Source organism: Haliotis rubra, unplaced genomic scaffold (assembly GCF_003918875.1).
Source record: "Haliotis rubra isolate DU_JTF1 unplaced genomic scaffold, ASM391887v1 Scf42, whole genome shotgun sequence".
In the NCBI taxonomy this organism is placed as follows: domain Eukaryota; kingdom Metazoa; phylum Mollusca; class Gastropoda; order Lepetellida; family Haliotidae; genus Haliotis; species Haliotis rubra.
In genome coordinates this window covers 1,980,272-1,992,880 of record NW_025767102.1, presented here as the reverse complement: position 1 = coordinate 1,992,880, position 12,609 = coordinate 1,980,272, and the positions used below count along the sequence as shown (strand labels likewise).

The following is a 12,609-nucleotide window of genomic DNA, read 5'->3' as shown; positions in this document are numbered from 1 at the left end:
TTGATGATCAGACTGATGTGTTAACTACTTGCTTATCACGAATATTGGATAAGCATGCTCCTCTGAAGTATAGTTCTGTTGTCATTCGTCCTTGTTCTGTTGTCATATATTCCTTGTTGAACAGTCTCTTGAAGCTGGATACAAATAATACACTAGCCAATAGTTTTGCCGGGTTTTTTCAACGCCAAATTATGAGATATACGCCAAGAACTTGACATTAGACTACTCTGCAGAATCAGGTTTTAATGAGTAATGATTTAGTAGTACATATTTGTCTGAACTCTCCTTAGCCTATCCGGAAGAAATAGGCAGGTTATATCCAAAGCTTAACCAACTTCTAGCCTGGAAGGCATCACATAATGGCTATGTAAAGGAAGCTTGCAATCTCTCATCAGTCTATTATCCAATTGAGGGATGCCACGGTTACCAAAGTTTTCAAACAGGCTGTCGTCACTCCTCTCATTAAAAAGGCCAATTAAAATTCGGATGAGTTAAAAAACTACCGGCCAGTATCTAATCTGTCTTTCATTTCAAAATGTTTGGAGAAAATTGTTTCACGAAGGCTTGAAGAACACCTACTCAAAAACAACCTGCTTGAACCCTTCCAGAGTGCTTACAAATCAAAACACAGCACAGAGACTGCACTTGTTCGTATCCTAAACGATGTCATGAGGGCAATGGACCAGCAGAATGTAATCCTGCTGGTCCTTCTTGATTTATCATCAGCCTTCGATACCCTAGACCACACGATACTGCTATCTCGCTTGGAGGAAGGACTCGGTGTTACAGGAAAGGCTCTTTCTTGGATCAAATCATATCTGTCCGCCAGAACTCAGGTTGTCAAGACTGGCGACATTACCTCACTTCAGACAATAGTTAACGTTGGTGTTCAGCAGGGTTCAGTTCTGGGGCCTTTGCTTTTCAGCATATATATCCTTCCAAAAGGTGATATAATCAGGAAACACGGTTTGATGTTTGATCTCTATGCTGACAACAGTTAGATCTACATATCTAAAAAGCCACCTGAAACCGCTACTGGAATCAGTCAAATTGAAGACTGGGTGAGGGAGGTTAGATTCTAGATGACTGTCAATTTTCTCAAATTAAATGACAGTAAAACAGAATGTCTACTACTTGGTTCTAAACAGCAGCTTTTGAATGTGCCTGCAGGTCTGTCACTTAACATTGGCAACAGCAATGTCAGAACCACTCAATCTTTAAGAAATCTTGGAATCATATTTCAATCGAGCATGTCCCTTGAAAGAAAAATGTCAAGAACTTCAGCAAAACTTGCTTCTTCCACAGTCACAACATCAGTAAAATCCGCCATCTTCTTGATCATGAAACGACAAAACCTCTTATGCAGACTCTCATCACATCACGACTGGATTACTCCCTTGGACAGCACCCTTTTCTTCCATATTCATTCATCGCTGATCAAAGTTACAGCGAACACAGAATGCAGCAGCAAGGGCTGTAACGCGCACGCCACGAGCTGAGCATTTAACACCTATCCTGAAGGCAACTCCACTGACTGCCCGTGAATTTCAGGATTCAGTACAATATACTTCTTCTAGCCCAAAACTGTGTCTATGGTGAATCATCGTGTCACTATCTCAGAAGTCTTGTCAGCATATACCAACCAAGCCATACCCTCCGTTCTGTCGACCATCTTCGCCTGTCAGTCCCAATCATGAAATCATCAATGGATGATCGGGCCTTCTCTGCCTCAGCTCCTCTACTGTGGAACGATCTTCCTGTTCCTATAAGGACTGTCTCTGACAGATCTCATTTTAAGACTCTTAACGACACACCTCTTCAAGCAAGCCTTTGACTAGCTATTCTGAATGACTTTTTTAATACTAGTATATCTCCTGTACACTGAGCAACCTATATGGATGAAAGTTATAGAAATATATGTATTTATCATTATGTTGTACAGATTAAGAATAGTATGCATCAGAAAGAATTCGGGTGATCATGGCACAGTCAGGCTCATCATCAGCTCAGGGCCCTAGCCCCCTCTACACGCAGCTCTGTGTCGAACCCACGAAGAACTTTTCGGAGAATATGTAGACACCCCAACACTGCAGCCTACTACATTACCCAGAGTGTCAGAAGGGTTGTGCTCCCGATGGAGAACCCGGGTACCAAACCAAGGGCACCAAGAACAATGGGGAGCCTGACGACAGTGTACTTGGGATGCAAGCAAGACATTTCAAAGGCGAAGTCCGCATATTTAGCATGCTTTTCCTGAATCTTGCCAATCACAATGCTGTCAAAAGAGACAGAAAATTCAATAACATAATATACTGTTCAAAACAAGAAACGCATAGCCAGAAAACTGTTGCGAAAATGTTGTATTTTCAAATATGTATAACTCGTCCACAAATAGACTTTAGGAAAGGATTTTTTACATCAGTTTAGAAGAAGGAAATGTCTATACAACCAAGTGGACAAAGTTAGATAACGGAGACGCTGAGCGCCATGGTGACGACGTAGCACGGGCCCGACGTCGGATCTCCTGGCTCTCAGTCCAATCTCTCTCAACCTGTTCCGTACAGTTTGACCGGATATCCTCCGACGTCCAGACACCTGTCTGCTGTGCTCTCACCCGTGGCAGTACAATCACGCAAATGTAGTACCCGGATATACCGATCTTGGGCTGCAGGGGTGACTCGAGGTTTGCCTGTACGGGGAGGGTCATTTGTTATACCTGTTTGGTTGTGACGAGCTGTAAGCCGTGATATCGTGCTCAGACGCCTGGCAACAGAAAACTGGTAATCTCCAGCGTGCATTCTTTCAATGGCGATGCTCCGTGTCGCAGCGTCAAGACGTGGCGTAGTGATTTGACCTTGAAATTCCTTCAAAACGATTCCGATTTCCGGAAGTAATCTGGATGTTTATAGCCAGACAGTACATGCTGTTTGCTGCACAATTTTAACTGGAAGGGGATTTCTGTTGCGTTGTGGTGATGCCTGTTTAATCCTTGTAAGAAATCTCATCAAAATCAACATTTTCAGGTAAAGTCGATCTGTTACTTGTGCAATTGTGTAAAATCATGATCATTCATTGTTTTTCTTATCTTTTAATGCAGGTGATGTGAATATATTGATTTTAACGATGATCCTTCAATTCAAAATTTTGACCTAAATTCTTTCTATCAAGATAAAATTTATTTTGCCATATTAAACCTACATCATTTGTTTCTAAGGACATGTAAAACAACCTTTAAAATAATGCAATTATATATGTCCAATTTATAGAACGTTTTCGGTTGAACACACGTTTTGGGGCATTTTTGGACCCTTGTGAATTCATTTAAGAAACTCAAAAGTATGATTTTGAAATATTAGGACATTGGCAATTATGTTAAGATCAATATGGTAAAAAAACATTAAATTATCTTCACGCATAAAAAACACGCATGAGAAAACCATAGTTGGGTGACAACCTCAACGTAACAATCTTTCCCCTCCTGGGATATGATGAAAACCATAGTTGGGTGACAACCTCAACGTAACAATTGTGTTACACATACATGTGTCATTGTGTTACCCATAGAGGTGTCAATGCATTACACCTAGAGATCTCATGGTGTTGCGCACAAAGAAATCACTGTGACACATAGAAGGTCAGCGTGTTACATAAAGAGCTGTCATTGTGTTGCACATACATATGTCATTATGCTACACATGCAGGTGACAGTGTGTCGCACATAGATGTATCATTGTACTACATATACAAGTGCCAGTGTGCTACAGATACAGGTGTCAGTGTGCTACACATACAGGTGTCAGTGTGCTACACATACAGGTGTCAGTGTGCTACACATACAGGTGTCAGTGTGCTACACATACAGGTGTCAGTGTGCTACACATACAGGTGTCAGTGTGCTACACATACAGGTGCCAGTGTGCTACATATACAGGTGTCAGTGTGTTGCACATACAGGTGTCAGTGTGTTGCACATAGAGATGTCATTGTGTTGCATATAGAGGTGTCACTGTGTTGCACATACAGGTGTCATTGTGCTACACATACAGGTGTCAGTGTGCTACACATACGGTGTCAGTGTGCTATTCATACAGGTGTCAGTGTGTTGCACATAGAGGTGTCATTGTGTTGCACATAGAGGTGTTATTGTGCTACACATTGAGATGTCATTGTGTTGCACATAGATGTGTCATTGTGTTGCACATACCGGTGTCATTGTGCTACACATACATGTGTCAGTGTGCTACACATACAGGTGTCAGTGTGTTGCATATAGAGGTGTCATTATACTATACATACATGTGCCATTCTAGTGCACATAGAGTGATCAGTGCAGTACCCATTGATTAATAAGTTTTGTAGGCAAAGAGAATATAAGTTTGTACCCATAGGTACTTCATATTTCATCCGTATAAGGGGTCCGTAAAAACTGCAGTTTTGTACACATAACCGTTGACCGTTTAGAAGCAACGGATATCACGTTCTTTTTTATACGTTCACTGCTGTTCAAGGTATGTTTAAATGCAGCTCGGGGCGGTGGGGTGGCCTAGTGGTCAAAGCGTCCGCTCGTCACGCCGAAGGCCCGGGTTCGATTCCCCACATGGGCACCATGTGTGGAGCCCATTTCTGGTGTTCCCCGCCGTGATATTGCTGGAATATTGCTAAAAGCGGCGTAAAACCACACTCACTCACTCACTTAAATGCAGCTCACTCACTCATCCGTTCTGTAGTGTTAATCGGAAACATGTTGATGACATGATCCTGCTTGCTAATGAATACTCAATTTGTAAATTTCCACATCAGCAACATTTATCTCAAGTATATACATTCTTGGAAATTAAGCATGATATAATCTTAAATACCAGGATTTAGCTCTTGTGATATTAAACACCCGGATTTGTCAATTACAGCTTCTACTTCAGATTGCATATTTGTACCAATGGTGCTCAACCCTTTTCTTCAGTCGTTTACGGGGGTCAGTTCAGAGTGACTTCCGCGTTTGACGTCATTCACAACATGGGCAAAATTGTTGGAATTTTCGGCGTGTCAGTAAGATGTGATCACTGATGTTCTTCGTTTGTCACCCGATTTTTGCAGGTTTAGCTTCAAGCATGTTGTGTTTGTGAATGCAAGTTGGTTTTGTTTTAATAGCATGAATCATCTCGTGGGTACTCGTTTAAACCAAGCATCAGAAAACATTGCAAGTTCAGCACGATGACACCAAATATTGTTCTCTTGGCCAGTTATTGTATGTACATGCTTTTATAAGTAAGGAACTCATTTACGATTGTAATGATCTCTTGTTTTGCACGTAAATATTATTAAGAATGATGTAGATTTAAAAGGCTGGTGAGAACAACCATGTAGAGCAGGCTGAATGTGCTTCCTGATTTTTTTGCTGATGGCGTTAAGTGGGGTTTATCTTTTTAAACGTCCATTATTAAATTTGTACTTTTGTATTTTAGTGCATGCTGTACTATTTTTAATTAAATTTTAACAAAGGAATTAGGCTCATACATAGATAATGTGCTTATATACGTATTCGCTACATGACGTTTTACGTAATTTACACAAACGTATTATTGGTATTTGGAGTGAGTATGGTTCTAGCGATATTCCATCAATATTAGGGCGGGGGACACCAGAAATCTGAACCCGGGTCTTCAGTGTGACGAGCGAACGCTTTAACCACTACGCTACCGCACTGACCCTGGTATTTGGAAAACTTTCTCTCATTCAATAAATGTTATAGATAGATATATTCAAATTTATCATACAATGGATAGCGTTCTCGGCAGGATAAAGCCAACCTATATTTTCGGTATCCTTTGGGGTCATATACGGATATCGATGCAAATTAGAGAGGTCATATGTAAATTATAGGGACTACTTTCACAGTGTAAACCACTATGATTGACGGCCGTGGTTAGGGTATTATCAGCGCTTTTATCCAAGAAAATTCATGTTTGGTAGTGATAGATGGCGTTGATTACGAAGGCTTACGAAGACACCAATGCCAGTTCCCCGACCGACTGTCACTAGAGTCAGTGTCAGCGTCTCGCGAACATTAAAATGTATTTGTTGTTCAAAAGGTTACTTGAAGGTTTCTGAAGTTCCACACAATTTTGTTGCTATTTTTCAAACGTAAGCTAAGGTTTGTTGACGACAATACGTGCTACGACAATACGTGTTTTAACATAAACCTTACTGGGAACTAAATGACCTAACGCAGTCAATTGAGTGATCAGTAAACAATTGTGTCACCGAGCTTGTGACGTAACGTATTACTACGCACATATTAGTGACGTCATAAATATCTGCACATTCCACAAAGTTAAGTTACATGATTTGTGGCAATTGAAAAAGTATTTTATTTAAATTATAAAGTAATGACATTGTATGATGAATATATAGGTTATCACACTCGTGTGTTTTGGGTTGATTAATATCCTGCATTAGGAATAAACACTATATATTCAAGGCTCGCTGAATACAATGTTCATTCCTAATGCCGGATATTAACCAACCCAAAACACACACCTATATTTCTTTCGGTAACCTTACATCGTTTGAAGAGAGAAAAGTTCTAAATCTATTGCACATTTTTAACATTTCTACATTAATTATTACACGCGCGTGATAACCTATAGTTCTTTCGGTAACCTTACATCGTTTGAAGAGAGAAAAGTTCTAAATCTATTGCACATTTTTAACATTTCTACATTTATTACACTCGCGTGATAACCTATAGTTCTTTCGGTAACCTTACATCGTTTGAAGAGAGAAAAGTTCTAAATCTATTGCACATTTTTAACATTTCTACATTTATTACACTCGCGTGATAACCTATATTTCTTTCGGTAACCTTACATCGTTTGAAGAGAGAAAAGTTCTAAATCTATTGCACATTTTTAACATTTCTACATTAATTACACTCGCGTGATAACCTATATTTCTTTCGGTAACCTTACATCGTTTGAAGAGAAAAAGGTTCTAATCTATTGCACATTTTTAACAATTCTACATTAATTACACTCGCGTGATAACCTATATTTCTTTCGGTAACCTTACATCGTTTGAAGAGAGAATTAATTTTTGTCTAGATTTACTATTAAACCTCATACATCCACATGCTATTCTGAAATATTATGTTTTGTTACTCAGATACTACGTCAGATACCAGTATAATTGTTATATCATCTGAAAACATCGCCAATACTATTCTCAAGTACATTAGAGAATAATCGTCAGATTTTCAATTGTCTGATATTTCCATAAATGATTCATTGATAATTCCAGAGTAATAATGATAAGGTTTTACGCTTTGAGCAGGATATCTAGCCTGGAAAAGGCGCGTTGTAAATATTTTCATTAATATTATTTTATAAAGTTGAAAAAAGGGGGCTTAGTATACAACCTTGCTTTAAACCAACAGGATAGTCAAAATGTTCACTACATACACCCTCATTGCATCTTACAGACACTTCCACCGGAGTATAGAGGCTTAAAGTTCTCTGAACATTTTATCTAGGTATACCATATCATTACAAATAATTCAAGAGATTAATACGATTCGCAGAGACGAATGCGTTTCTAAAGTCAACAAATACGTCATAGAGTTCGTTTTCTCCTTTGACAAATAAGACATGCAATTAAAATCCATAAACTGAGAGAGGAATATTTCAGGTATTCAGTAACGTGGAATGTGTGAGATAAGACTGACATAAGTCATGCTTTCCCTAAGACTACATGAGTGTCACATAGTGTTACGCCTAACGTATTATCGATTACAAATCGGAATATGTTCGCATGAGGCTTGAGTGCCTTTTAATTCCAGAATATGTTGGGGTTTTCTTTTTAAAAAGGCTCTCGATGGCATACTGTCTCTTTGCGTGAATTTTGTAAGTTATAATTGATTTTGTGGTCGTGAATGTGTTTGTTAGTCGGGATCTACCATTTGGATACGTTAGTATTACGACTATCATACACAAATGTTATAGTTAGGGTTATCTTTGCATATTATCTGGTGTTGGCTCTCATGTTGATAGGCGTGAAAGTAAGTGTTGGAAATGAACTGTGCAGTTGGGTCCATCGTGATTACAGTATTGGAATCTATGAATGTTGTTGAAACCCATTTGTCCCCGTCGTGATATTGCTGGAATATTGTTAAATGCCATGTAAAATTAAACTCACTCACTCACTCACTCACTCACTCACTCACTCACTCACTCACTCACTCACTCACTCACTCACTCACTCACTCACGGAATCGGTAGTAAAACTTCAACTCACCGAACACAGCTTTCTCTGTCGACTTGTTGGAATCCATAGAGTGGTTCACTCTAAACTGCCGGTATACTGGATCCTCTGGTGGTATGCTTGACCACGGTAAGGTGGATCCTGCGGCGGTGTAGTTCAGGCTAGTGTGGCGCAGTTTAGACTTAACTGTTGGTATGCTGTACCCTAGTGTGACGTACTTTAGACTTGGTTGTTGGTATGCTGGACCCGAGTGTGACTTCGTTCAGACTTGACTGTGGGTATGCTGGACCCTAGTGTGACGTCGTTCAGACTTGACTGTGGGTATGCTGGACCCTAGTGTGACGTCGTTCAGACTTGACTGTTGGTATCCTGGACCCTAGTGTGACGTCGTTCAGACTTTAGTGTGGGTATGCTGGATCCGAGTGTGACGTCGTTCAGACTTGACTGATGGTATGCTGGACCCTAGTGTGACGTCGTTCAGGCTTTAGTGTGGGTATGCTGGACCCTAGTGTGACGTCGTTCAGACTTGACTGTCGGTATACTGGACCCGAGTGTGACGTCGTTCAGACTTGACTGTCGGTATACTGGACCCTAGTGTGACGTCGTTCAGACTTGACTGTCGGTATGCTGGACCCTAGTGTGACGTCGTTCAGACTTGACTGTGGGTATGCTGGACCCTAGTGTGACGTCGTTCAGACTTGACTGTTGGTATGCTGGACCCTAGTGTGACGTCGTTCAGACTTGACTGTCGGTATACTGGACCCTAGTGTGACGTCGTTCAGACTTGACTGTGGTATGCTGGACCCTAGTGTGACGTCGTTCAGACTTGACTGTGGGTATGCTGGACCCTAGTGTGACGTCGTTCAGACTTGACTGTGGGTATGCTGGACCCTAGTGTGACGTCGTTCAGACTTGACTGTGGGTATACTGGACCCTAGTGTGACGTCGTTCAGACTTGACTGTGGGTATGCTGGACCCTAGTGTGACGTCGTTCAGACTTGACTGTCGGTATACTGGACCCTAGTGTGACGTCGTTCAGACTTGACTGTGGGTATGCTGGACCCTAGTGTGACGTCGTTCAGACTTGACTGTCGGTATACTGGACCCGAGTGTGACGTCGTTCAGACTTGACTGTCGGTATACTGGACCCTAGTGTGACGTCGTTCAGACTTGACTGTGGGTATGCTGGATGCGAGTGTGACGTCGTTCAGACTTGACTGTGGGTATGCTGGACCCTAGTGTGACGTCGTTCAGACTTGACTGTGGGTCTGCTGGACCCTAATGTGACGTCGTTCAGACTTGACTGTCGGTATACTGGACCCCAGTGTGACGTCGTTCAGACTTGACTGTCGGTATACTGGACCCTAGTGTGACGTCGTTTAGACTTGACTGTTGGTATGCTGGACCCTTTTGTGACGTCGTTCAGACTTGACTGATGGTATACTGGACCCTAGTGTGGTGTAGTTCAGTCTTCACTGTTGTTATACGGGATCCTAAACTGATGACGTTCAGTCTTCTCGACCTGTATGCTGGAGCCTATGGTAATGTAGCGCAACCTTCATTCTCCATATGCTGGACCCTTGTACCTTGCAACTAATACTTCACTGTGTTCTGGTTTAAGATTGCTTGCTACATATATCACGTCCCTTCATCGTTCTTCTCAACAAAGCAGGAAACTGGGGAGAGGGGGTGTTTGGTTCGGCCAGTCATGTTATGCACTTTCTAAACGGATCTAGAATAACTAAGTTGATGGGGGGTACTCTTTCATGTGCTGAACAGGATATTTAAACATCCTTAACTATTAGAAAGCTCACATATCATTTCATCCCCAGCTATTTTATATCTTTAATCGGCTTACTTATTCAAGAATACTAATAGAACAAAACACGGGAGCTGCTCAAACTCATTATTTGCAACCGGAATATAGTTGCAATAAATATTATACAGAAACGAGAACCCTGTTTTGCAATATGATTTTAAGACTTCGACAACGACTGAAGTATAGAAATTTTAGTAAACGATCCATATCGCGTAATGGTGTTTTAGAAGTGATGGGCCTTATTGTTTTGTAAAGATTATTGTACGAATATTATAGTATAACCAGGCGCATGTTCACTTTGAACACTATTGTATACCAGATGAACGTTCAATTTGAACACTATTGAATACCAGGTACACGTTCAGTTTGAATACTGTAGAATACCAGGTGCACGTTCAATTTCATAATTACTATTAAAGATATCAGATACACGCTCAATTTGAATTCTATTGTATACCAGATGCACGTTCAATTTGAACACTAGTGTATGACAGATGCACAGTCAATTTGAACACTATTGTATACCAGATGAACGTTCAATTTGAATTCTGAACACTATTGAACACTATTGTATACCAGATGAACGTTCAATCTGAACACTATTGAATACCAGGTACACTTTCAATTTGAATTCTATTGTATGCCAGATGCACGTTCGTTTTAAACACTAGTGTATGACAGATGCACACTCAATTTGAACACTATTGAATACCAGATGCATGTTCAATTTAATACTATCAAAGATACCAGGTACACGTTCAATTTCAACACTATTGCATACCAAATGTACGTTCAATTTGAACACTATTGAATACCAGATGCACGTTCAATTTGATGCTGTTAAAGATATCAGATACACGTTCAATTTATACACAATTGAAAACCAGGTACACATTCACTTTAAATTCTATTGTATACCAGGTACACGTTCAATTTGAACACTATTGAATACCCGATGCACGTTCAATTTGATGCTGTTAAAGATATCAGATACACGTTCAATTTACACACAATTGAAAACCAGGTACACATTCACTTTAAATTCTATTGTATACCAGATGCACGTTCAATTTAAACACTATTGTATGCCAGGTACACGTTCAATTTGAATACTGTTGAATTCCAGATGGACGTTCAATTTGATACTATTAAAGATATCAGATACACGTTCAATTTGAACACTATTGAAAACCAGCTCAGGTACACGTTCAATTTGAACACTATTGAATACCAGATGCACGTTCAATTTGATGCTATTAAATATATCAGATACACGTTCAATTTGAACTATATTGAAAATCAGGTACGTTCAATTTGAATTCTAGTGTATACCTGATGCACGTTCAATTTAAACACTAGTGTATAACAGATGCACACTCAATTTGAACACTACTGAATACCAGATGCCAGATTAAAAATAGTAAAACATGCAATAAAAGTACAAGCTGACAATATTCCTGGCTCTTTACAAACCAACTCAAACATTTTACATACCTCAAAATATGGGTTTTATTCTGTAAAGACATTTAACTGGTTGTAAGATAAAGCAGATAAACATTACCGACACACCCGATCTCAGTACAGGCACCAAGCTGTCTATTCCATTTGAGACTGAATTTGTAAAGATGACACCCCATGGATGGCAAGGGCGTATAACTCTCTAAGATATACGTTGCCATTTTGACTATTTGCAAATATTTAATTTAACTTCTGTTAGTGCGGGAATGTTGAAATGCATTGTGAACCATCTTTTTGCTTCTTGAAAGGATACTTTCATCGTTCCTAAATGCTATGTGTTTATAGATCAATATTATTTGTTGAACAGAGCAAATATAGAATTTGTAGTGAGCATTTTTTTGGCAGGACGTTATTCTATGATAATATTTTCAACTAATGGAACATGTCTGAAGGTCACAGAAGTGGCAAATACCTAGGCGGTCTTAACATGCTGTTATAGCCACGCCTTTGAGTGGAGATGAATTTATACCGCTTTTAGTAATATTGCAGTAATCTCACAACAAGTGGCCTGATGTAGGCTTCACAAATTGAATTCGTGTGGAGAATCGAACTTGAACCTTGGGCGTGAAGATGGAACGCTGCATCAACTTGGCTATCCCACCGCCAATTTGAACTGAAATGCAGTACAGTCATATCCTTGGTGCCTATTGACAATTTCCTCACTCGATTTCCAATAATTTCACTAATGTTAATTCGAGTATAGCGCATGTGTCGCGTAGGGGCGGTTGGGTAGCGTAGTGGTTAAAGCGTTCGTTCGTCGCGTCAAAAACCCGGGTTCGATTTCCCACATGAAATACAGTGCTTGAAGCCCATTTCTTGTGTCCCCGCCGTGATGTTGCTGAAATATTGATAAAATCGGCGGAAAACTAAATGTCACGCATATGTCAAGTTGACATCTACTGCCCATGACCAACTAAAGAGTAGTGGTAAAACACTGGTATTCGCATTTTCATGTTAGGAATCCGGAAGAGAATGGTGCACTTTGGAACGTGGAACGGAAATTGATATGCGGCGGA

At 40.1% G+C, this 12,609-nt stretch overlaps 1 protein-coding gene across 1 annotated transcript in view; it reads right to left on the bottom strand.

Moving 5' to 3' along the window:
• The window catches only part of LOC124288529, a 58,732-nt gene extending 50,391 nt beyond the window's left edge, over positions 1-8,341 (bottom strand). Inside the window, exon 1 of the mRNA XM_046725049.1 lies at positions 8,290-8,341. Coding sequence (XP_046581005.1) covers positions 8,290-8,326 — 37 coding nt within the window. The 5' untranslated portion in view covers positions 8,327-8,341. The remainder of the gene's footprint in view (positions 1-8,289) is intronic.
• Between the last annotated feature and the right edge of the window lie 4,268 nt (positions 8,342-12,609).